The following is a 27,969-nucleotide window of genomic DNA, read 5'->3' as shown; positions in this document are numbered from 1 at the left end:
CTCATTGATGATTTGACCAGAACAGGGGCAGTGCGACCATGTTTTCATTTTCTTGTCGTTAGAGGCAAGGTGTTCATATTCCTTGCACCCAAAACACTGAACAAGAATATGATCATTTGTATTTTGTTTACCCCTATCCCGTTGGGCACGAAAAGTCGTATCTTGTGAATATGAAGACTTGCATCAATGGTAGCACATGTGTGGATATATGTCTTGTTAGAAATGGGGATTAGGTTAATGAGGAAGAAGAAGAGGAATGGAGAGATGGAGAGTCTCCACTGAGGGAGCTCCTCATGTAAATGATGTATATATAGGCCCAACTAGGGCAATCATGGTACAATGACTATAATACCCCTCTACACTACAAGTAATGCCTAAACTAATCTTACACATTATTCAACATGTCTCAACCTCCCGTAACTCCGATAAAGTAGACTAGAGATCCGGAAGCTCCCCTCTGCTGATATGTTGGCCATCGCTGTGAACTCTGGGCAAAGGCACATCAAAAATTCAATTACCAAATTCCGTGTATGTGGTTTCAGACGTTGTCTGAACAGAAAGCATATCCTGCCCAGTCCATAAGCTCATAATTCCAGTATAATAGAATTAGATGATATCCCTATTACCTTGGGAGTACTGGGAGATATAGTACTCAACCCTAAAAAGTCTCGCTTGATTTGTTTGCCGGTATAGTTTTCGTAAGTGGTCCCACATCTCCTTCCCATTCTGATAGGGAAGGAGATTGAAGCCAGCAGAGGGCTTTACTGACTTGAGGATCCATGTAATCACCGTCGCGTTATTCATCTTTCATTGGCTTAATTCTTTCGTACTGGTTGGCTTTACACATCTACCATCTAATATATTCATCATCCCTTTTCCCTCAATAAGCACTTGGAAATGAAATTTTCAAAGTGAATAATTTGTGCAATCAAATTTGACATAAAAAGAATCTGATGTCACTGGAGGCAGTCATAATGTAGTATGAAAAAGGGAATGGAGCTGAACACAAGTTACTTTATTTGACCCAAATGAACAAATATTCTAGATAAACCAACACCACACTTCTTCTCAAAGGAACTGTCTCAAATAAAACCATAACTGGATACCCGCAATCTAATCCAGTTCCAAAAAAGTTCCATATCATGAATAGCCTCAATTTGGAGAAAGCTTAGGTCTAATTCTTAAGGAACCCTGAATCCATATTTAGATATTAATTTCTTGATTTTCCTTTGATGATCTCGTAATTTAACTCATAGAGAATCTATATCATACCTATTTTCCAAATAGATATAGATCTTCCATAGCTCTTACAATTCTTGCAAATTGGCTGAAAAGTTTTAAACATCACTTAAATTTTTTCAACATGTGTGATTTGATTAGTAAAACAGGTAAAGATAAAAAAATAGTGAAAAACAAAGAAAATGAAGACCAGCTATAAAGTAGGCATTTCATGCCACACTAACAAACTAGAACCAGAAACACCAAAATTAGCCAAGCGAACGACCAAGGGGTTGCTTTCACTTTGGATATGGGATAATGGGAGAAAAAGCTCTCCACATCCCTCAAAAGATAAAAAATCTGTCTAAAAAAAGACTTGAACCTCCCCAATAGATGAGCCTCCTCAGCTAGTGAATCGTGTTGAGGGAGTCTCCCTTAATCTACAGCTTCTTAGCATCAATCCTAGACAATAATTTGACTCTGTTCCAATTCTCCTGGACTTCAGTCTCCACCGCATCGCAAGCACCACAATGTCCTTCTAATGAAAAATTCATCCTTGAATTAGGGTTGAAGAAAATCCGCCTGACACCAACCATGCGGGCCATAGTACCATCTTGATTATGAACTTCGTAGCTCCCATAACAGTTTGGCTTAGTCCATGCAGCTCTTGGGTTGGGGGGATTAAAACCACTCCTTCAAAGCATTTTTCTTTTAAAGCATGCTAACTGTAATCCAAGGAATTATCTTAGTAATTGGTTTATATGTATTGCTCAAAATACTCTCATTTCTGTACTTCCACATTCCAATTAGTAGAGAGGGGTAGAGGATTTTCCAAAGGCAATCAAGTCTTTTATTGGTTTCTGCATTACGCCACCATTTCCACAAAGATTCAACATATGATACCTTAGAAAAATCAAAATTAATATTGAACAAATAAGCAAAAAGTTGCTCCAAATTTGAAAAACTGTGAGCCAATGAATAAATAGATGTGGACGAGTCTCTTGACAAGCAACCATAAGACACAGTCACAAACCACACAAATTTGTCTAGCGACAAGTTGACCGTTGGCAAGAATTTTTCCATGAAGAACACACCAAAGAAATGCCCGACACCAAGGAAAGCATGGGACATCCAAACATTTGTGAATTTAACGCCGGCGGTAGATCCAATGATTTTAGGATAGCAAGATTTGATAGTGAAGCCATTCAAAAAAAACAAAAGATTTGATAGTGAATTCACCAATTTGGTCTAGGGACCAAACCATCTCATTGTCATAATCATTAAACAAAAACTGGTGTGAGGGAAACAAAGGGGAAAGATGCGTGCATTCTTCTGCAATTCTGAGGGAAGTACCTTCGTGCAATAGCAGGGTGATTACTATGAGATTCCTGAATCCCTCAATGTAATCCGCAATTGACACTCTAGGGTTAATAGCTCGAGCAAAAAGGTTGGGAAAGGAGCAATCCAATTTTTTACCGCACCAACCATCCAACCAAAAAAAAGTTTTTGCTTAGTTGCTTACCAAAAGAAAGGTGGGGAGAAATGTTGGAAAATCGACTTCCAGTTATTCTAAATTGGAGAGGCCATAGCTTTTCGTTCTCTCAGTCGAAGGCATGGGCCTGGCTCAGTTGTGAACATCGAATTTGTTTAAGGGTCAGATCTATAAAGATATGACCTCTCTTACCTTTTGCAAGGCAAGGATCCCAAAATTGCTTCACATGAAGAGAGGGTCTAAGATCTCCACACGTCTGGGTCAAATTTTCCATTTTCTTCTTTCTTCTTCTAGGCCACAATGATACTCAAGATCTTCAACAATGCTCTGATACCATATCATGTTCACAATGAATGCGACTATTGGTATAGAAACGAGAAGAAAGTGCAAAGAGAAGATGTGGAGGAGGAAGTAGAAAAGAAGGGAAGTGAAGAGATGAAAAGAGGAGAAACACGAGCACACACACAAATTAGGTGGCTCTTTATTATACATTAATTTAGCCATTCAAATATATATATATATATATATATATATATATATATATATATATATATATATATATATATATATATATATGAGAATAGAGTTCCTAAGGTGTCACCTCATATAGCTTATATGAGGTGGCGCTCACAAAACATAAAGGGCCCACATTTTTGGGGTGATCCAAACCACTCATTTGAAAGGCCCTTAGATGGATATGGTGCCTACAAAAAATCAGGTCCATAGGATCATCCTAACCCTTTCATTTATGGAGGTTAAAAATGGGCAGATTTATGGAGGTTTATACCCATCCATTTCAACCTCCACAAATGGAAGGGTTAGGATGATCCTATGAAGTTGATTTTTTGGGCACACCCTATCTATGTGAGGGCGTATCAAATGAATGCTTTGGATCATCCAAACAAAGTGGGCCCCTTATGTTTTTAAGCGCCACCTCATATAAGCTATATGAGGTGACACCTTAGGAACTCTATTCTCTCTCTCTCTCTCTCTCTCTCTATATATATATATATATATATATATATATATATATATATGTGTGTGTGTGTGTGTGTGTGTGTGTGTGTGACACACACACACATTAATTTATTTTTCTATATTTACAAGTTGTCCATTAATGAGATGGGTCCTATCCTTTAATTGTAACGACCTGGATTTGGGGCAAATTTTTAGAAATAATTTTTTTGCCAAATCCCAAAATCCGAATCGCTACCCCAAAAAGAGAAACAGGCTGACACACTACAAGAGGAATGAGATAAAACTCACCATATTAATTCCATGAGACTGAAAAATTCTAAAACTATAATTCTTGAAAATAAAAGAATCACCTACTACTATGGGATGTGACCGAATCGTCTTTCCCAACACTAACTCAAACTCTAAAAAGACCCTTCCCCATCCCATGATGCTAGTTCTAGGTTTGTTCATCTGCAAAGGCTCCTTCCTCGCTTTCCTCGAAACCTGTAGAGGTATTGGGGTCAGCAAACGCTGATCAAAATCATTTAGTGGCTTGCATAGTAAGAGTCCACCAAAAATACAAGACGCATTATAACAGTTTTCTTATGATTAGTCATTGTAACAACAATAATATAAAAAGTGAAACTAAATAAGAAACATGCTAAACAGTTATTTCAATAATGAAATAATATGGAAAAGAAAGATGCATGTGCATGAGAATAAAGGATGCAACCACATATGCTCAATTACCTCGGGACCATACGGCATTCCGCGACCCCATTTTTTTCAATTTCTTTTTCTTGGTACTTTATACCAGTCGTTGGTTCCCGACCATCAAGGACCCTCCACTTACATATGGGTGTGCTCCTTTCTAGGACTTCCTTTGGGTCACCCTATACGGGTCCACCCGAAATGCATCACCAGGCCGAGGTCGTACGCTCTCTGTCTGGGTGGCTTTTGGCGCTATGCCCAAGGTTTGCTCCATTGGGGTCTTCCTTTTTGGGCCTCCCTCCCATTATCACCATGCATGCAATCATATTTTTTTTATACATACCTTCTGTCTCTTTTTGGTGAGAGTTCTTATCCCATATGCCTGCTTGATTAGTCTTTAACAATCTCTATTATTTTCTTTAACTATTTATTAAAAGAGAGCATAGTAACGATTCTTTAACAGTCAATAGAAAACGTAAAAGCTAAAGATAAATCATATGAAATACAATCATAATTACAACTCTACTCTTGGAAGCCATTAGTATGAAAGTCACTATCACTTGCCTTCTAGTTTGAGTGTAGAATGTGGCGTGCTGCGTTATGTATCAGTCAGAAAGTAAACCTGTAGAGGGTACATGTCAATTGTCTATTTAATTGGTTAAGGCTAAAATTTCTTCTCTAATTAAATTTGTTCGTCTCAACCTTTTTGTTCTCACTTATTAAATCTATTTCAAATCTATTCCTGCTCATAAACCTACCTATAACCTCTTTCTCTAAAAGACATCTTTCGTAATCATATCCTATTTATGACCTTTTCCTAATAAAAACTCATTAAGGCTGAATTTTAAACATAAGTGCTAATTTTCTTTTTAAAACAATTGTATATCATTATTTTAATACTTATAAATCGGATCTTTTTGAAAACCATAATTAAAATAATTATCTAACTCCGTTTAGGTGCTGACTTTAATAAAAATCAGCCCTTTAGGGTTTATATATTATTTATATATACTATATCTTCTATCAAAACAATATAAATGCACTATATAGAAAATATATAAAAGGGTTTACATAAAACAGCCCATAAAAATATTCGTACATGCTGATTTTTCGAAAATCAGCTCCCTTTAGGGCTTAATCATATCATATATATCATATACATCACATGCAACAATACCTATAAGGCTATAACTTGTACAATACATAAGTAAAGAAATCGACACAAAACAGCCCATATTCACACTGTTTATATGCTGATTTTTGAGAAAATATACTATAACACACTAACATATCAAAATCTCTATAAATAACAACATACATACACTATACAGCGAATATATAGCGAATTTCTTTGAAAACAACAGTTATTATATGCTGATTTTTGTGTACAAACTGTGGAAATTATCCAAGAAAACACATTCATAGATTTTTGTCACCCAAAAACAATTTTCCAACACTAAACAAGATTATTACAACAAAAACCCTAAAAAGAGACATCAAAATTCCTTTCTTGATCCAAAAGAAAACAAACTTCTAAAAGAAAATACATAGACCCTTTTAGGTCAAACAAAAAAAATCTAATGTATTTATATGAAAGATACCAAGAAACATCGATTTTAGGCACTTGAGGCAAAGAATCAATTTGAAGAAAGCTTTATCTTTCTTTTTCTTCCCTTTTCTTTCTTTCTTTTCTTCTTCTTCTCTCTCTCTCTCTCTCTCTTTCTCTCTCTCTCTCTCTCTCTCTTCAATTTTTAGGTGATTAAAAATAACCCTAGATGGGTTTATTTATAAATTTAGCCTAGAGTTTTATTTCAAGAAGGTTTCTAATTATTAGATTCCTAATTATAATCTCAATACTAACTTAAGAGGTGTGGAAATATCAAACTTGGCCTAGCTTTTTCTAATATATTATTAATATTTAGGTTATATTATGTTACTTTTAGATTTTTAACTTAAAAGTTGCCTAATAAGACAAAAATCGTAATTATGCCTAACCCTAACAGAAAAAGGTCATAACTTACTCAAATCACGTCCGAATCGCTGAATCTTGGGTCCGTTGGATAGGTATTCGAAATACCCATCTGCCGGGACCAAAATTATGTCGAACGAACAAGATTTGATGCCCCAAAAATAGGTTATACTAAAAGTGACGAAAAGACACTATGACTGTCGATTTTTAAGATAATTTAATCTAATGCGGGATATGAAATATACAAGAATCTTAAAGATTAGGAATCGATCCAATATCTAATTTACATATCTTACGGTCCGAAAACTGAAAATCGAAGATCTAGCCTTGAATTTTTATCGAAAGATCTACGACCTAGATTTAATTAGGATTTGTATCTTTATAGACGCTTAGTGGGACCGGGTCATTACATTAGCAAAGTGAGATCTCAGTTAAATTTGTGTAAACCTAGGATCTGATACCAATTTGATGCAAACCTAGGCTCTGGTACCAATTTGATGCGAATCTAGCTCCGATACCACTTTGATACACATTATAGGCTATGGGAGCATGCAGGGCCTTGACCTTGGTCGTCTAAATGCGGGATCCAGATCAAGAAAGATTAAGACATGAGTGATTAAGGTCAACAAATGATCAGGATCTCTAGAATAAAGAAAGATCAAGATAAAAAAGACCAAGATCTAGAAGATCAAGATCAAGATCATGATCATGATCAAGGAAAAAAAAGAACGAGTTATAAAAGAAAGATCAAGATCAAGAAAAGGGGAATGAAGATTGTGTGAAAGAAGAGATGAGAGAAAAGTTTATTATTCCAACCGGGAATGGTGAAATGGGAAAAGAGGGAACGGTTTATAAACCTGAAAGAGTGAAAAGGGGGGAGGGGGAACAATTTATAAACTCAACTGAGAAGAGAGAAAAAAGGGAAAATGTGGGAAAGCGAACGTAAGATGTATGAACTGAGAAAGGAATGAATGGAGGATGCTAGAGGGGATAAGAGGGAGATGGAGTAATAGAAGAGGGAATGAGAGAAGAGGAAGAGCGAGGGGAGGGCTTACTTTGATGCAAGTGGTGCTTCTTCTCGCATTTTTCCAAGATTCCCAAGATTTATATAAGAAAGGTTGAGGGTCTTTTGCGAATTTACTAAAAACAGTAAGTCCGTACTTACTAAAAAATGACTTCGTACATACTAAAAATTGTAAGTCCATATTTTCAATGGGTGATGTTTGGGCTAAGGCTTAAATGATGGTAGGCCTTACGAAAAGGTAAGTAAGGTGGGCCATGGGGAAAAAGATATGGTAGGCCATAGGTGATATGGACATCCCCACATCGAGGTTGAACAAAAATGCTAATAATTCCAATAAAATACTAATAAAAGAAACTACACATGTCCACTAGTCCAGTAGGAAAAAAATCAATTTAATAGCTAATAAGATGACTAAATCACATCATAAATACATAATAAAACCCAGAAATAAAGGAGGAAATACTCTTCCAACATCAACAGGTACCTCAACCCATTATTGGTAAGCTGGGGTGATGAATGATTTGCTAACGAGGCTTGTAGCCTCTTTGGATACCCCTAAAAATTATTTGCATATTATCTTATTGGAATGTAGTTTTGTTTGGCTTCCAAAGTAGCCTTATTGTCCCATTTTCAAATAAGATTAAAAAAATAATCTATTTGCAAATAAGGACCGATTTTGATGGTATCTAAAGCAAGGAAGCAGGATTCTTCCCTGGGATTGGGAAACCGTGATTCCCCGGTTCGTGAATCCGAAACAGGAATCTTCTCGAATCCCCAAAAACTGGGAATCCCGGTTCGGATTCGCCGGAAACCCGATTCTTACTTTTGGGAATCGCGGTTTATGATTCCCCAGAAACGCGATTCCCAATTTTTGGAATTGCGGTTTAATGTTATATGAAACGCGATTCTCCGGCGACTCCTTGGCGATTCCCAACTCCCCAACGATTTCCTGGCGACTCTCCGGCGACTTCACGATTCCCGCTTCCGAACCATTCCGGGAGCCTTCGATTCCCGCTATAGCAACCTTGATCTAAAGAGATGATGCACTCCTAGGAAGGGTTTTACTTTCTAAATTAGGCCATTATAATTGTCCGAGCATATCCAAACAATCACAATTTCAAATGATTTGTCACAAGACAATTATGGCGTGAAAAAACCCCAAAACTACCTTAAGAATAGATCTTGGATAGGAAATACTAGATTAAGAAAGAAAAAATAACATAAACCATAATACATAAACCCTTATTAAGGGAAGAGGGAAAAAGAGAATAAGAGAATCACTTACTGGAAGGAAAAGATCAGAAATCCAACCAAGCTCCTCTACTCAAAACCATGTTTTAGTGGAGCAACCAAAGGAAGAGAAAGAAATCTCTTTCTTTGAAACAAGTTAGGCTAAAAAACTTTAAAATTCATTGTTCATGACTCACCCCTCTCATATAACCTTATGTTATGTGAAAACACACAATTATCCCTTACTTGAGCCCCCTAGTTTAACATACACCTATCCTTTTATTCCCAACTGGAATACTTATAAAAAAATACTAACTAAAACTAAAAAAGAAGTCTCCCTAAGGTTATGTAAGGGTCATGTGGGCCTTTTGGTGGGCCATGGGCCGCACACATACCCATCCTTGATCGGACATGGCTCATGCATGCATCAAGAAGCCCTTGATCTTTTTTGTATGCTGGGGTAAAATCCAGACTTTTCATCTAATATAAGTAATGCACATCACTTCATGTAATGGAGAGTACTAAAGTGATTTTTAACGACGAAGTGTTGGTGACTTCATAGAACACTGATAATTTTATTTTTAACGTGTCCATATATTTGTGTACTTCCGTGTTTTAATTTAAAAAATAATTCTTCTATGTTTGAATTTCCATCTTCATAATATATTTATTTTATTTAATATGGATGTGAAACATCATGATTCCTCCGTAATTTTTGTTAAAATTACTTTCCAATGGGTTACGTCCCAACGTTGTAGCATCCTTAGCTTTTTCATGCTATCTCAGTATCTCATTGCTTGTGTTGACTGATGATATGTATTTTCTATGTGCAGTTGCTTTCAGGAGGGAAACATGACATTGATGTGGATGATTTAAGAAGCAATACACGTTATACTGGTGGATATTCCGAGGGGAGTCGGACAATAAAACTCTTTTGGGAGGTATTGGCCTGACCTTTTTTCCAATTTCCATTATGTATCAGATTATGTAGTAGGAACATTAGAATGCTTTACTCTTAATTTCAGTGTTTACCCCATACATTGTTGTGTATTGGGCGGTATGCTATGATACACAAATGAGATGATGATGAGATGCAGGAGACATTTTGTCACTTTTGAATGCAGGTAGAAATGGGGTTTCTAACATCACTCTTTCTAGATTTTTTTGACCTTTTAAACTTTATTTTATGCCTCTTTGACTATTTTGGGGAATTCTTTAGCTCATTAAAACCAAAAAAGCTATGATTTAGCCGACACTTCGAATGTATCGCCGATACACGTGTCTTGCCGTGTCCGACACGACACTTGTGTCCACACGTGTCGACACTCCTTTGGGCACTTTTAAATGTATTACTAGGAGTGTTAGAGTTAATGTGGGCGTGTGGACACATATTTGTGTAAAAGTCAATAATTTTGTGTATTTACGTGTCAACGTTTCTAGATTTTTAGATGTTGTCATGTTGGACAACTCATATCCATGTCGAAACTCGACACATGTATCCATATCGACAAATTGTGATTATATATTCTTTCTATTTTAGCTGTGTCCCCGTTTCTAAATTTTGGGTGTTTGCCGTGTCCGACACTCCGTGTCAATGTTGACATGCGACACTCGTGTCCGTGTCCACAAATCATAGCAAAAAAAGGATTAAAGAATCAATTGACGGATCAAACATCATATCTCGAATTTACGATTTTTTTTTTATTTTGTTTTTGTTCGTCTGAAATAATACTGCCATAAGCAGGCAAACATACACGTTCCATCAAATCATTTAATACACGAAAAGGAGAAATCATATTGAGATGGTTCGTTATTTCTTTGGGGAGGTGGCATCCAAAGAGTTACAGCTATTATCAGTTTGGAATATCAATAGATATTTTAAGGCAATTGTGTAACGACCACAAATTTATCTAGTCTTATTGTTAATACTGACACTCTATTAAACCACTTAGTTATATTAATAATGACACCTTTATTTCAATTAATTGGTATGCCCCACTAATTAATTAAAACTAATTAATTAAAATTTAAAAGCTCTTTTGTTTAAAGTAAGGGCATATTTGTAATAACATATTAGAGATTAAATAGGGGAGATACCGATGGAATTAGTAATCCCAAATCACCAAAATAATTGCCGTACACACTCCCACTTTTGGGAGTGCGAGAACATAAGGTGGGCCCCACTTTAAGTAAGTTACATTAATTCTTTTAGAAACCCAAATTCACTTAAGTTTTGATAACAACACCCACCCTATTTGTACAACTTGAACCATTTAAATAAGGAGTTGAAAAGTGTTATTTGCACCCCTTTTTAAGAGTCCCATTAGATTAGCAATTTCTATTTAACCTACGGCTAAATTAAGAAATAAATAAAAGAAAGAGTTTTAGTTTAACTCAAATTAAGAAACAAACTAATAGGAGTCTATAATGAAAAAGAAACCCCATCGTGGGTTTTGCAAACCCACTTCACGCCTTCCCTGCCGTCCAAACCGAGAGAGAGAGAGAGAGAGAGAGAGAGAGAGAGAGAGAGAGAGAGAGAGAGAGAGAGAGGGTGAGAAGGTAAGGGTGAAACGAGAAGAAGAAGAAGAAGCAAGAACGAGAACGAGTTAGTTGTGCCCATCTATTCCACAGTCTTTGAAGGTGAGTATCCAAAGAAGTTGATTTTTTCTTTGTTCTTGTGAAACCCTAACTCAAAAGCCTAGCCCTATTCATATTCTTGAAAATCTGCAACTCATTCCACCCTAGTCCAATACTCAAAAACCCCAATTTGTATTGTGCATCATGAGACCATACAAAAAAAAATTAATTAAAGGTTACAACGAATCTTCAACAAGTTCAAGTAATTTATGGAATTTATTGGTGAATCTTGACTCCCTTAATCTCATGGCAAATTCTTCCTCAAAAGTTTTCCTTGCAGACATGAAATTCCACCTTCAATATACACCATGAAACCCTCCTTGGTTACTCCTTTAAACCCATCTTGTTACCGAATCCCCTTTCATGCCCAAACTATATTTCACAAAACCTGCAAAATAGAGAAGATTAGAAAGAAACAGAAATAAGGTAAAGAAAAAAAAAGGTATAAAAGGGTAGTGACATATTAACCCCTTTTTCTTCCTTAGACCACCGCCCCTTATTGTGTTTCCTTTACAAGGAGGTGGCTCAGGTAGAAATAGGGGGTGAAAAATGATTCCTACTTTTAATATTAACACCGCCATGTTTTAATGTTTTCACACCCTGCTTTATCATTTCTCTTTTCAGTGGATTATTTTTCTGTGACTAAATACAACCTTATATGTATATGGATATTTAACTCCAAGTGGGTTCCCCGTCTTGTATCTGATTGTGGATAAATTGACCCATCAATTGGACGATTGGATCATCTTGTAGTGTGAGCCGTGCAAACCATTCTTGAAATATACAGACCTTCAAACATAATAAAAATATACAAAGACCCGTTGCCACATTAATTCCATGCCCAAACCCTTATCTCTAGCCCCGCAATCCATAGCCACTTTTACTTTCGACTCCAAAACATCTTAATTCAATCCAGATTTTATTATCTAGAGCCTATGACCTGCAAAAATTCAATAGATGAGAAAAGTTATGGAAGGAAAGCAAAAGAAAAAAATAAAAAGAAAGGAAGAAGGATGTGCCCTCTTTTCCTCTTAGACCACCCTTTTTTTTATACTCTCTTTATTTAATCAAAGTGGTGGTTCAGGTAGAAAATGGGCGGATTCATTGCAAAGTTGTTAGTAGTAGACAAAATGAGTTAGGGCAAATACGGTTGTGATTTCACTAGGAAAAAGAAGGCATGACGGAAATTTATATCAACACCATCATGGTTGTAATAGTGTACTGCTCAAATTTGATAGGGGTTATGAAAGTTGTTTTGGACATGGTAACAACTTTTTATGGCCCAATAAATACTATAGGACAAGATTAGTTAGTGTAATTAAAAACGAAAAAAATGATTATGGTAAATATCATTTCCTCTAATTGCTTAAACACACAAAACTCTATAAAAACTGGAAGTCTCCAACACCATGATTAGGCATACTTTAACCAATTAAATTAAGATGATTAACATGTTAGTTGAAAGATAAATTTTGATACCATTAGTGTGTAATTGGTACAGGGCACCCTCTTGATTGATTCGTACAGACTTGTTTGCATCGTCTTACCTCGATAATCAAGGCAAGTTGTAGTTGACTTATGTAATAACGGTTCTGGTAATGGCTTGTATCATGGATTTAGTTCTTTATTATCATGTTTCAAATACATCATATTTTTGTACCTTAGAATTTCAATGAAAAGAGAATTTTGAAAGGATTTGATTTGGAAAAAAATATGATCTTATGCATATATTCCTCGTCGTTGTATGGTAACGTTATTAAACTATATATATATATATATATATATATATATATATATATATATAAAGACCTATGCTTCCACCCGCTCCGGCCAGGTGATGATGACATGTGATATACACATAAGATGTTTTTAGTAAAATGGATTGAGGATAGAATTATTGGACTCATGATGTTTTTACTTTAGTTACTTACATTTATCTCTTGGTTGTGTTGGTATGTTTTATTTTCTTACGTGCCATATTCTGTTGATTCACAAAGATTCGTTCTTATTAGTGATCTTACCTATCCATCATATGCTTTGTTGTTGTTCTCCTTAGTCTATCAATATTTTGTTAACTTCTGGAATTGATGTATATGGAACAATTTTGTAATGCAATTTCATTATAGTACCTTTATTACATAAAGTCTTCTCCAGTTATACAATTTGCTTGACATATTTTTTCAACCACAGGTTTTAAAGAGATTGACGAGGGATCTTTCGCAAACGAACAAATTTAAACAACATAGGATGGGGATTGAGCAATCAGAGTTTATGAATGATGTTTTCCCGAAGCGTTAGAGTTTCGTTTTAGTTATTGTGTTGAGCTTCCGCAGATAGTTAGTAGTTATGGATTTTGGTTTTAATTTTTAAATTGAAAAATGAAAGTATGTAATAGGATTTTTATGTTTTGGAATAAGATTGCTCATCTTTATTATTATTTTAGAATTAATCTTTTGTATTTGGTAATTTACAAAATAAATAAATTATTGTCTCTTTTCTTCTAGTGACCCGATGCGGAAATTGGGTCGCTACAGTATTTGTAACGCCTCGACGGGTCGCTAGAAGAAAAGAGAATAATTTTTTTTTAAATTACCACATACAAAAGGCTAATTCTAAAATAATAATAAAAATGAACAATCTTATTCCAAAACATAAAAATCCTATTATATACTTTCATATTTCAATTTAAAAATTAGAACCAAAATCCATAACTACTAACTATCTACGGAAGCTCAACACAATAATTAAAACAAAACTCTAACGCTTCGGGAAAACATCGTTCCCAAACTCTGATTGCTCAATCCTCATCCTATTGTGTTTAAATTTGTTCGTTTGCGAAAGCTCCTTCGTCAATCTCCTCAAAACCCGTGGTTGGAAAAATATGTCAAGCAAGTTGTATAACTAGAGAAGACTATGAAATAAAGGTACTATAATGAAATTGCATTACAAAATTGTTCCATATACATCAGTTCCAGAAGTTAAAAAAATACTGATAGACTAAGGTGAACAACAAAGTATATGGTGGGTAAGTAAGATCACTAATAAGAACGAATCTTGGTGAATCAACAGAATATGGCACGCAGGAAAATAAAACATGCCAACACAACCAAGAGATAAATGTAAGTAACTAAAGTAAAAACAACATCATAGGTCCAATAATTCTATCCCCAATCCATTTTACTAAAAACATCTTATGTATATATCCCATGTCATTATCACCTGACCGAAGCGGGTGGAAGCATAGATCTTTATATATATATATGCTACGTATATATACATAGTTCAATAACGTTACCATACAACGACGAGGAATATATGCATAAGATCATATTTTTTTCCAAATCAAATCCTTTCAAAATTCTCTTTTCATTGAAATTCTAAGGTAAAAAAATATGACGTATTTGAAACATGATAATAAAGAACTAAATTCATAATACAAGCCATTACCAGAGCCGTTATTACATAAGTCAATTACAACTTGCCTTGATTATCGAGGTAAGACGATGCCAACAAGTCTGTACGAATCAATCAGGAGGGTGCCCTGTACCCTGTGTTGCACGGATTCTTCGTCACAGTGAACCGAATCGCGTGTCGGGACGTTTCGACACGGATTCGGACACTGATACACGGTGGATTCGGTGAGATACGTGTCGAGACATTTTCACTCAGTCAACATGTCTTTGATGCGATGCATGCGGCTATAATTAATGCGAATCCGGCCAAACCATATGTTACACGGTATTTTCCTCAAGATAAACATTAAAGAAGGATTCCTCAGAGAGACTTGCTACACGCATGCAACTTTAATTAATCTGAATCCCGTGATTTCCTACCTTTCTCGATTTTTTTTCCAAGATATACATAAAAAAAATATTCCACCGATAGACTTGCTACAATTTATAAAAGATAAAAATGGCAGCGTACAATATTATAGGTTTCCAGATATTTCTTCCAAGATGTTACATAAAAAATGATTCGTTAGTGTCAAACTTTGCTGGTTTGAAAAAAAGATAGATAGAATTTCCATTTAGGGGGAGTCTCTCATCCATCAGCCTTCTTGGTGGGAGAGAGACGCTCTTTCTATCTTCTTCATACGAGTAGGGTTTTTCTTCCTATTTTCTACTGGTTCAAGGTGATTTCAGTCCCTCCGTGAAAAGGGCTGCCGTCTACTCCATCATTCCGTGAAGGAGGAGGGAAAAGACCCAATTTCCAAGTATGTATTTTCTCACCTTCTTCTTTCTCCTCCCCCTTTCTCTCTCACTTTGAAGAGTTTTTTTTTTTTTTTTGAACGACATTCTGAGTTTTTCTATCCTCACAGATTTGTCTTATGCATGATGGTCCAAAGCAAATCCCTTGATAGTTAAAATACCTATATTGGCTGGCTTTTGCATGAGAGTGTATCCACCTTACACTAAAGGTTTTCAACAGATGTCGTTTTATTCACCAGGTGTCTGTTCTCTCATGAAACAACAAACAATTTTATTTTTATAATGGGATTTATTAGGGACCATTGCAGAAGACATTTCGTGGGCTTGCAGTTGCAAGAGAGAGTATCCACATAGACTCACTTCTCAAAGTTTTTGTCTTACTAATGAGGTGTTCTCTCTCATAACAAATTTTGTCTTATGCATGATAGTCCATAGCAAATCCACTTATAAAAATACCTATATTGGCTGGCTGTTGCATGAGAGTGTGTCCACGTATACTCAGTTCTCTACAAATTTTGTCTTATTCACGAGGTGGTCCAAGAGGAAAAGAGGGCACATCCTTCTTCCTTTCTTTTTATTTTTTCCTTTTTCTTCCCTTCCATAACTTTTCTCATCTATTGAATTTTTGCAAGTCATAGGTTCTAGATAATAAAAATCTGGATTGAATTAAGATGTTTTGGAGTCGAAAGTAAAAGTGGCTATGGATTGCGGGGCTAGAGATAAGGGTTTGGGCATGGAATTAATGTGGCAACAGGTCTTTGTATATTTTTATTATGTTTGAAGGTATGTATACTTCAAGAATGGTTTGCACGGCTCACACTACAAGATGATCCAATCGTCCAATTGATGGGTCAATTTATCCACAATCAGATACAAGACGGGGAACCCACTTGGAGTTAAATATCCATATACATATAAGGTTGTATTTAGTCACAGAAAAATAATCCACTGAAAAGAGAAATGATAAAGCAGGGTGTGAAAACATTAAAACATGGCGGTGTTAATATTAAAAGTAGGAATCATTTTTCACCCCCTATTTCTACCTGAGCCACCTCCTTGTAAAGGAAACACAATAAGGGGCGGTGGTCTAAGGAAGAAAAAGGGGTTAATATGTCACTACCCTTTTATACCTTTTTTTTTCTTTACCTTATTTCTGTTTCTTTCTAATCTTCTCTATTTTGCAGGTTTTGTGAAATATAGTTTGGGCATGAAAGGGGATTCGGTAACAAGATGGGTTTAAAGGAGTAACCAAGGAGGGTTTCATGGTGTATATTGAAGGTGGAATTTCATGTCTGCAAGGAAAACTTTTGAGGAAGAATTTGCCATGAGATTAAGGGAGTCAAGATTCACCAATAAATTCCATAAATTACTTGAACTTGTTGAAGATTCGTTGTAACCTTTAATTAATTTTTTTTTGTATGGTCTCATGATGCACAATACAAATTGGGGTTTTTGGGTATTGGACTAGGGTGGAATGAGTTGCAGATTTTCAAGAATATGAATAGGGCTAGGCTTTTGAGTTAGGGTTTCACAAGAACAAAGAAAAAATCAACTTCTTTGGATACTCACCTTCAAAGACTGTGGAATAGATGGGCACAACTAACTCGTTCTCGTTCTTGCTTCTTCTTCTTCTTCTCGTTTCACCCTTACCTTCTCACCCTATTAGTCTCTCTCTCTCTCTCTCTTGGTTTGGACGGCAGGGAAGGCGTGAAGTGGGTTTGCAAAACCCACGATGGGGTTTCTTTTTGTTTATAGACTCCTATTAGTTTGTTTCTTAATTTGAGTTAAACTAAAACTCTTTCTTTTATTTATTTCTTAATTTAGCCGTAGGTTAAATAGAAATTGCTAATCTAATGAGACTCTTAAAAATGGGTGCAAATAACACTTTTCAACTCCTTATTTAAATGGTTCAAGTTGTACAAATAGGGTGGGTGTTGTTATCAAAACTTAAGTGAATTTGGGTTTCTAAAAGAATTAACTTAACTTACTTAAAGTGGGGCCCACCTTATGTTCTTGCACTCCCAAAAGTGGGAGTGTGTGTACGACAATTATTTTGGTGATTTAGGTTTACTAATTCCATCTGTATCTCCCCTATTTAATCTCTAATATGCTATTACAAATATGCCCTTAAAACAAAAGAGCTTTTAAATTTTAATTAATTAGTGGGGCATACCAATTAATTGAAATAAAGGTGTCATTATTAATATAACTAAGTGGTTTAATGGAGTGCCAGTATTAACAATAAGACTAGATAAATTAGTGGTCGTTACATTCTACCCCCCTTAAAGAGAATTTCGTCCCCGAAATTCTGCTTTCCCTTAGTGGGCAAGAGGGTAACTCAAAGGGTTGTAGAACCAACGATTTTAGAAAGAACAAAAGAAACACCAAGGTCTTCTGTAGAAAGCTTCTATTGTTGTCATCCTTCTTCACTTTTGCCTAGTAAACTTCGCAGCCACCAAAAGCTTCGTATCCCCTATTTCCATGGCACACCCTTGTGACAACTCAAGGACTATTATATCTCCTATGGGTGTGACCACTCTTAAGGGGTTCAAAATAATATAGGAGTTTAATCCAACTCCAAAACCAAATGACGATATAAATGATAAGGGACCAATAACAAAAGAACGAGAGCTAGCCTTCTACTACGGCATTAGGAGTTTCGGCGTCCTGCTGATTGAGTGCCAATACTCGGTTGACTGGCGCTTGAGGGGCATTCCTTCCTTGGTTCTGTGGACGATTTTGGTTTCCTCTCCACTGGATCTGTTGTTGCTGAGCCGGCTGCCTTTGCTGATGGTTGTAGTTTACGTTGTCTTGATTTGCTGCTGGCAGTAAGTTCTGCTGCTGTCATGCTGGTGCTCGAGCATCCTGATTTAGAAGTCTAGGGCAATTCTATCTCTTATGGTCTGGACTCCCACAAACATAGCAAACATCCATCGTCTTCCAACACCGCCCTGCATGGACCTTGCCACAAATATTATATGCCAATCTAGGTGTAACATCAGCGTCTGTCCTTGCCTTCTTTGGAGGAGGTGCCTGATTTCTGTTTCCTGATGACTGCACTCGAGCTGCATGAATAATCTTTTCACTACGCTTCGCTACCTCGGCCTTTCCACATGCCTCTACTAATGTTTGAGGCTCAAGGATGACGACACTCGTCATAATGGAAGGGCGAAGGCTATCAATAAACTTCCCCACTTTATCCTCCTCTGAAGATGTGTAGCCAGGTGCATACCTCGATAGCTCTCTAAATTTGGCTCCATACTGAGCCACTGTCATGGTTCCCTGTCTCAAAGATGCGAACTGAGACGCCAGATCCCTTTTGTCATGGGCTGGAAAATACTGATTATAATCTTGTCTTGAACTCTGCCCATGTCTCATTTCTGGCCCCGAGATAATTCTGCTCAACGATCCTCCACCAAACACCGGCCTGATCCTTTAACAAAAAAGTGGCCAAGCAAATCCTCTGCGCGTTATTACATTCCATAACATCGAATATGCGCTCCACCTCCACAATCCAATGATCTGCTGCCATAGGGTCTCCTACCCCAGTAAACTCCGGCGGATGATAGTCTCTAAACTGCCTATGCAACTGGGAAGGGTCTGCTGTAGCCCTCAGCTCTTGACGAACTGCTAGAGCCGTCGCAATGTTCTGAAGTGCCGCTTGATTAGCTACTTGGTTTTCAGCTTGGGCCTGAGCTAGTGCAGCTAGATTTGTAGCTTGGGTCTGTTGTTGTGCTGCCAGAAGTTGTGCTATCATGTGCAAGGGGTCCTGACCCTGACCTTGATCCTGACTTGATTCCTGACCTTGACCTTGGGCATTGGCCCTATTTCCTCTCCTCTGATATTGTTGCATCTGCAAAATAAGCAAACATGGTTAGCTACATAGATTTACTTTTTCTTTATCATGGATCGTTTGTTAGGGTGGGTTGGTAAGTTTTATTATTTATTTATTTTTTTGAAAATCTAGGTTGGTGTGTTTTTTTTTTTTTCCTTTAGGGTAAGTTTGAGTGTTTAAGGGAGGTGTTTGGCTTTTATTTAAGTTTCGTCCAGCCACCCCAGTCCTAAGACGTACCCAAGACTCTTTCAGCAGGTTCCTCACTGACTAAACCTGGTAGGGGTGGTTATTCGGTTATAACCGAACCGAAATAACCGAAATAATTTCGGTTACCAAATTTTGGCAACCGAAACCGAACCAAAATTTTTACAAACTGAACCGAAACCGAACCGAAAAAAAATTCGGTTATTCGGTTATAACCGAATTGTGGGAGAAAAAGAGGGAAAAAAGCAAAATCCTGGTTTGGATCAAAGGGTTAAGATCATCCGATCGAAATGATTTTATGAACAGAACCTAATTAAGTTGTGATCAATCAAATGGACGGTTTTGATGATCCTACAGAATGCACATATAGCACTTTTTTTTTGAAAAAAATGGTTTTATCATAATTTCGGTTAACCGATTTTTTTTTTTTTAGATAACCGAAACCGAATAACCAAATTTCCAAAAAAACTAACCGAAACCGAACTGAAATGGAAAAAAATCGAACCGAACCGACCAAATCGGGTCGGTTCGGTTATTCGGTTATAACCGAATAATGCTCACCCCCTAAACCTGGTGTTGCTCTGATACCATATTTGTAACGCCCCGACGCAACCGTGTAGATATTGTCCGGTTCTAGGTCGCAGCCCTCCCCGGTTTTGTTTTTCCTGCAGGAAAACACGTCTACACAGGGAATGGGGGTCTACAACATATAACCCAGGAACTTTCGCTCTCCGCTTCCGATGTGGGACTATTACAAATTGGCAGAGGATTATTATTTGGTTCTCTTTTCAAGATGGGCATGTTTGACATTTATGCACAAGCTCGAGTGAGTGTTGTCAGCTATGAATTATTGCTAATTGGGATCATATTGATCATGTTTTATTCTTTTGGGTATTTTATGAATCTGATTATAAGTAGGATATTTTTTTAATTCATGTAAATATGGATTAGGTAGGAATAAATTGACAAGGTAGGAGATACGACTAAGCTCTCTTTCTAGTGATTAGAGAGAAGAGATCCAACTAATCTCTGCCTAAATTCTTGTTTACTGGTTTTTCTCTTCTTTTTTCATTTCAACTTATTTTGCCTACTCCGCAAGCATGGCGCAGAAGTAAAAGCTGACCAACTGGATGCATGGACCTCTACTGGAACATCCTTTTTGCACAGGAAAAACATAATTAGCTATTAGAACACTAAATCCCACCATTGCTACTTGGATTGTCTATACAAGTATGATTTTGTTGATCTAAAATTTTGAATTTTTGTTCTTGAAATATTGATTTACATGTAAGTAGCTGATTGCATGTTGATTGTGCATATTAGAAAGAAATTGTTTGATTTATTTTTGTATGTTTTTCCATTATGTATTTGTATATTATGGTCTTGCAGGTTATTACAGGATTTGAACCAAAGGAACGTTGCATGCTTCTAAAGTTTGTGACAAGTTGTTCTCGAGCTCCATTACTAGGGTTCAAGCACTTGCAACCAACCTTTACTATTCATAAGGCATGCTCTCTGTATTACTTTCTTAGCGAATTCAGATTCATCATACACCATATATTCTCTTGGTTTCTGGGTAGTCTCCCTTATTTTTGGTATGTAAAGTTAATTAGTTGAATGGTATTTTTCTTTGATATTTTTCCAAATCATCAAGATGTTATAACTCACTAGACTTGGCAGAATCTGTACTTCAGATTATTTTTTCTGAATTCATGAAGTACAATAAGTTGGTTCTCTAGTGATTATAAGCATGGTTTTAAATTTCGACCGAAATCCGAAATTTCGGACCGAGACCGACACCGAAACGGTCATTTATTTCAGCCGAAATTTCAGAATTCGGTCGAAATTTTGGTTTTTCCGAAATTTGACCCAAAAAATCTGTTTTTTTAATATTAATTTAATATTTCACCGAAATTAAATATGGAATAAAATATTCGTTTCGGGTTATGTACCAGATTTCGACCGAAATTTCAGTCGAAATTTCGAAATTCCAGGGGCCGAAACCGGTACCGAAACCGAAATTTTAAACCCTGATTATAAGTAGATTACATATGTGAACTTGCATGCTTGTGGTACTGATTTCAAATGCATGGGAGCCGTGCACAACTTTTAGACCATTCTCGTGATCAGCATGCATCACGAGTTCATCAAACGCAAGGCCCTCAAGCTCAGTGCAAGTCCATCCAGTGCGAGGCATGTCTATGCCACGCATCCTAGCATGCACAGAACTATGCCATGAACCAATCCGCAGGGAATGGAGTATGGCAAGGCAGCTACAACCATTTGGAGGCGAGGCCAAGTCCAGCCACACTCTGCTTCACCAAGCCTAAAGACTTAGGTGCTCACACCACTGTATAGCCATTTTTTTACCCCTAAAGCTTCCGTTATCCGCCCCTACATCAGTTGGTATCAGAGCGTTTCATCGACCCTGCATCAGTTGGTATCGGAGCCAACTTGCGAAGTTCCTCAACTCTGCAAATCTTGGATTCCATTCCCCACCATAGTCACGCTGCCAAAAAGGAATGAAGAAGTGAGCTCAGCCCCTACTGACCCCACATCAGTGGAGCTACTCAAAAGATCTACGGAGATGCAAGAACAATTACGGGTTCACGATGAGCAGTTACAAGGTCAGATTACCACACTTACGGAACAAGTGAATCGTCTATCTTCTAGACAAGAGGCGAGGCTTGATAGAGTAGATCGACGTGTTGAGGACATCAATCTGAGCCAACATAAATTAGGTGGGAGGTCCCAACATAAATTTAATAAAATACAAGGGAGAGTAGTTTTAAGATCCCAGTACATATAGGCTTCTGGTAAGCAAACTTATCTACCTCAGGAGCATATGTCATTATAATTCCTTGTGTGACAACCAATTCATCCTAACTTCTACTGTACATCATTGGAAGGTTGTTCGGCGTACTCTATGGTACCCTAAGGGAGCACTAAGAAAAGAGCTTGTATTTAAGAAAAATGGACAGTTTTTCAAATGCAGATTCGGCAGATCTCCTTTGGACAAATGTTTGACTACTAGTTATTGTACCTTTGTGGGGAGGAATCTAGTTACTTGGCGCAGTAAGAAATAAAATATAGTTGACCCGGTCCAATACATATGCGGAATATCTTGCACCATTTGCAAGATTGTGCCACAAGTCCACTCTCCTGCTCGGATGGGTGAAGCCCACCAAGCAATGAGGCATTGTCTGCAACATCCCAATCCCCCAAACCCAAAGGCTTGGTCATTCAAGGAGGAAGCATGCCCCATGGACTAATCCGCAAGACTTGTGTCTCGCGAGGGTAGCCGAAGCCACCTCGACATGAACCCATGGAAAGCCTAGAGATTGGCCTACCTACCAGATGTACCACAGTGCTGAGGCATCGTTATAGTTCAACCTCAGCACCGATCCGTACACGTGGCCCAACATGCACCGTCTTTGGCCCTCGACTTCGACCAAAAAAAACTAGAGCATCCTTCTGAAAAAACTCAAATTCCGCACCCAAAGATCTCTTAGAGCAAGCCTACGAACTGCAAGTTGATTTCCCATTGTGCGTCACATGTACAAGCAAGGTCCTTGTACAACCCTCTAGCACACGGCTAAGGTTCCGACCCATGGCTTGTTGGGTTTAGTGGGGCTATCATGTCACAGGAAGCCAACCCCCTAAAGGATTGGGCCAACCAGCCCTCTTAGACATGAGTGCCCACCAAACGTCTCTGTATGATATACTTTTGAAGACTGCTTGAGACGCTCAACTGCTATAATGCCAAATTGCCAACTGTGTCCCCGTGACACAAGGTTGACAAGTGTTGTCAATATAATTTAAAGAACCTAGAGAATTTAAATTGATGAACCATAATCATAATTCTCTAATGGTTAGAAGTGCATAAGATCTCAACCATCGTGACCATTATGTTGAAAAACAGAAGATAAGAAGACGAATGATTGAGGGAAGGGTTTGGAATTGAACATAAGGTCCCAAGCTTGGATTTAAATTTTGGTTTCGGCCTTGGCCGAAATCCGATACTAAAAAAGTATTATTTTATTATTTACGAAATTTCGTTTGGAATAATACTTTATTGTAAAAAAATCAATTTCTCGAAATTTCAACCGAAATTTGGGAAATCCAAAATTTTATGAAATTTCGGATTTTGGCCGAAATTTAAAACCATGGGTCCAAGACATAGTTTCAAAACTCCCTTGTGTCATTGTGGACTCCCCCGAGTCGACTATGTTTTACCTTGGTCCCATTCTTGTCAGAGTCCGCGTTTTGCCCCACAAAGTTGATCAAAACTTTTTTTTACTCTTCCAAGTTATGACCGCATCAACCAAGTACTTAGCCGTGTCAACCTAGTTCTCAACCAAGTCATGCCGAGTCAACTGGGATTCGCTTTGGCTGCGTTCTGACCTGCATTCGTATTTTGAAACACTAGTCCAAGATGCAACTACTCAGTTAACATAGATAACAAAACGATTAGGCGCCTCCGAATAGTGAGAAGACTATAAGTCAAGGACCTAAGATCTGATAGCCAAAGTGTAATGATCCCACATCGGAAGTGGAGACAAAGTTCCTCGGCTATATATGTGGACCCCTTTTTCCGTCTCCCACACCGGAAGCGGAGACAAAGTTCCTCGGCTATATATGTGGACCCCCTCTTTCCATCTGTAGACACGTTTTAAAACCGAGGAGGGTTGCAACCTAGAACCGGACAATATCTGCACGATGTGACCGGGGCGTGACACAAAGGGAGAGCCAAAAAGGACAAGGGAATAGAGATCGTAGACTGAAGAGTTAGGATTTCAAATTGATGTACATACCTCTTCTGAATCTTGATCAACTTTAGTCTAACACCATGTTAATCTAGTAATAAGGAATCTTCATTGAATACCTATGATTAGTGGACACGTCACTTTTTCATGACAGACCCGTGTCGACGCGCGTCGACACTGACACCAGTGTGGACACGTCTCGACACGTGTTTAGACATGTCCACACACTATTTCCTTCCTCAGTTTTGCAAAAGTGAAAAATGAATTTGTGGAGGTTTAACTCCAACCCCATGTTCTGCATCCTTTATATAATAACGAAGTTAACTTAATTACATAGTGTCATTTGGGTCATCCATGATGGGTGCCATTTTCCTAATGTAGAAGGAAATTACACTAAAACATAAATATAAGTCTAACTACAATATCTACTCTTAACAAACACATAAACAAATATGAAAGCGATAAGTCTCTTAACTAGTTTTGCGGTGAGTTGTTGAATTAAATTGTTTGTCATGAGATTCGTATTTGGTAGCTACTTTAGGTTAAGTTTTTATTTTGCTAATCATTAGTATTATTATTGTCCTAAGCGACACATAAAGTTAAAGCGTAGGTTCGGTATTTGAAGTTAGAATAGGAATCTATAAAAGGGGTGAAATAGGTTTTGGCTTTTTCATTCTCAAGCTGCATTACATTAGTGAATCTTTTCTTTCAATTTGCATAATAATTCTTATTTTCATTCTTTGAGACGTACTTGTTAAAAAAATTTGTTTTTTAATCTTTAATTATTAATTTATATTTATTAATAGATATCTAAAGACTCGTAAGAATTTGTAATTATTTATGCATCCTAAAGCTAACAGTTATAAGTAATTATATCTTTCGGAGCTTTAATATATGAGATGCAATTAAATGACTGCACAAGATTATTGAAAATACCGTAGTTTGTAATGAAGCGCAAATGCACACTACTTCAGGTATATACCAAGATGTAACCATGCAGACCTCTGTATGAGGCAAACCACTTGTCTTGCAAACAGGTAGGTCCCAACCCAGATTTCTTGAGTAAAACAACAATTCTTCATTGCCTTTGAATCTTTTACTTCAAGATGGAAAACCAGAGCGCTTCTTCCTCCTCTTGTCCTGCTTCTTCAAGCTCCTTGATTCTAGGCCAAAAGAGAAAACGGACGGTGGAACTATCATAGATGGTGGTCTCCTTAAAACAGTTGAAAGAGATGGTATATATGGAGGAATTAGCATCTAAACACTCGCCTACACATAGAGAAGTTATTAGGGGCTTCTTAAAACGACAATGGAAGTTATTTAAAGAGGTTGCTAACAGGAGGCCGGAAGTGTTTTTCAGTCTGACTGGTTTGTGTAACGTGAAAGAATCTCACTCTCCCGTGCACAAGGATCCTTTCTTTATCAAGGTGATGGAGGATGAAAATATCTCAAGACGCCTTCGGTGGGAGGAAGATAAGAAGGTAGGGATCCAGAAGTTAGAGGCAATGATTACCAGAAAGAGAGCAATAGGAGAGAAAGGTCCATCTGATGAGGAGCTCTTGACCTTGAGTCTTGACGAGGAGGTTTTCTCCTCTGAGGTTGTGGGTCTCCTTCTGGAATTAAAGAGTGCTCATCTTAAGGGAAGTCTTTTCCAAAAGTTCTAAATTTTGCTTCTTTGGAGTTTGATGCATAGTGATTTTACAGATAAACTCTGAGTTCTGGAGTAGTGGGCTCGGATGGAACAAAGATGGTTTTGTTTTTTGGTCTGTTGGCATCCTTCATGTATGTAAATATGCAGGGGCCCGCTAGTCCCTACCTTCTGTATTTTTCGACTTAATATTAATATATATAAACTTGTCGCTTTTAAAAAAAAAAAAAAAATAGTAAAAATTGATCATGTTTCTTTTTGAGAAGTAAAACTTTGATCGTGTTTCTTTTTTAGAACCACCTCAACTACCGTGAATTGTCTTTTCTATGGAAGTATGCAGACCTGTTTGCTATGTACTTTAGCATGTTTGTTGGAGGTTAGCAAATAGAAGGATGCTTTGTCTAGTTTTCTCCTCTGGGGGTCAATTTCATGTCATTTTGTGATTGACATCATATTTATTTGCGTACTTTTGTAGTGAATGTTTCTCTTATCAACCGACATCTTTCAAATGCGTCGTCTTCGGATAACGTAATCACTTTGTCACGGAATGAGCTTTTCAACTTGACATTCACAGTGGCAAGCCTATGTGAATGTCATGCCATTTAGTACCTCCATAAATGCTCTTTTATAATTCTATTTCCTCCATAATTGCTTCACACTCAAGGTGGATGTGGAGTACCTTTTATCAAAATTCCATTCTCTTCTACTTTTTTGGTTACATATCAGCAGTATGGATCTTGATATATGCATTGTTTCACAAGTCTGTTGGCCTCTATTTGCTGATGTGTATGAACACAACAGCAGTTCAGATGTATAACAATTTGATACCTTTTGTTCAGATTCCTTGCCTTTTCATATTGGTTAATCCATTTTAATTGACTAGTGTGCTAGTGTTTCTACTTTACACGTTCTCAGCTTTGTTCATCTTGCTTTCTTTCCAATCCTTTTTTTTTTGTAATGTGAGTGAAAATTGTAGCTGAGGATGGAATTGTGTTGTATTTAGGTTGCATGTGATGTGCCTCTTTGGGCCATGATTGGAGGACAGGATGTGGAGCATCTTCCCTCAGCGTCCACATGCTACAACACACTAAAGGTACTGATAATAGAAATCTTAAATGTCTTATTTTCCAATATATCTTGGCACATACTCATTTAAACTGTTATTTCCTGTTGCATTTCTTGTTTTGATTCGGCATGACAGCTTCCAACATACAAACGTCCAAGCACTTTGAAGAACAAACTTCTATATGCAATAAATTCAAATGCAGGATTTGAGCTCTCTTAAATCTCTACTCTTCCAATCCTGATGGGAATTCTATGGTCTTCCCATTTCCAATTTCTCAACGATACAAGTGAGAAATGTAATGTGGCTTTCAGATAACAAATGCAAGGAAGCATTTACAATCAGACTCTGTAGCATATAACATGTGATTAATGTATGATAACAAATGTATTGATAATAGTTCAAGCACTCTGATATAAACATTTTTTGTAGTTGTGTTTGCCTGGCAAAAAACCTGTGTTAGAACTAAATACTACTCCACGGGCAAGTAGCTTCGTTCAAATTTTATGCTTCCATTTGCCTGCTGTTTAATCCCTCTCAGCATTGGCCTTAATGAAACATTAAAGCTTTTTTAGTTTAACAGAAATGACTGATACTGTTTGCAAACCCATCTGAAACATACACATGGCATGCATGTATGATCACGAACACTGTTAAATGTGATGGCGTGATGGGCCCACCTGGATGGTAACCCTTAAATCGCATAGAATCACTTCGATTGGGAGATCCTGAGCATTCAGCTGGTGGCTTGCAAATTGAAAATTAAAAACAGAAAATGAGCAGTGTCCAAATTCTACAGGCATTAGTCTTCAGTGAACAGGTGGTTTGTGGTTGTGGCCCATCTGAACTGGGGTTAAGAAAGTAAAATGAGATTATATTTCACAATTGAGATAAGAAAATAGTGAAGAAAATGTATGGGAAAGGTACATTTATTTTATCTTTCGAACTTGATTTGAAGGAGATATGATATCTAATCCATATTAATATTTTTATAACTGCTTAGATAC

The 27,969-nt window shown here is 37.1% G+C and overlaps 1 protein-coding gene across 2 annotated transcripts in view; it reads left to right on the top strand.

Moving 5' to 3' along the window:
* The window catches only part of UPL7 (ubiquitin-protein ligase 7), a 54,773-nt gene extending 27,294 nt beyond the window's left edge, over positions 1–27,479 (top strand). The window contains exons 11-14 of one of the 2 annotated variants that reach the window (XM_077389643.1): positions 9,435–9,542; positions 20,875–20,991; positions 26,903–26,992; positions 27,101–27,479. In XM_077389643.1, the coding sequence (XP_077245758.1) occupies positions 9,435–9,542; positions 20,875–20,991; positions 26,903–26,992; positions 27,101–27,184 (399 nt within the window). In that variant the 3' untranslated portion in view covers positions 27,185–27,479. Of the gene's footprint in view, positions 1–9,434; positions 9,543–20,874; positions 20,992–26,902; positions 26,993–27,100 lie in introns of those variants that run through there. The other variant, XR_013253273.1, reaches the window with a different exon arrangement.
* The last annotated feature ends 490 nt before the right edge of the window (positions 27,480–27,969 follow it).

This window comes from Tasmannia lanceolata, unplaced genomic scaffold (genome assembly GCF_043159265.1).
Source record: "Tasmannia lanceolata isolate RefF3 unplaced genomic scaffold, GAP_Taslan_0.1 ptg000008l, whole genome shotgun sequence".
NCBI lineage: Eukaryota > Viridiplantae > Streptophyta > Magnoliopsida > Canellales > Winteraceae > Tasmannia > Tasmannia lanceolata.
The sequence above is the reverse complement of the archived record's forward strand: the minus strand, read 5'-3'. Positions and strand labels throughout refer to the sequence as shown.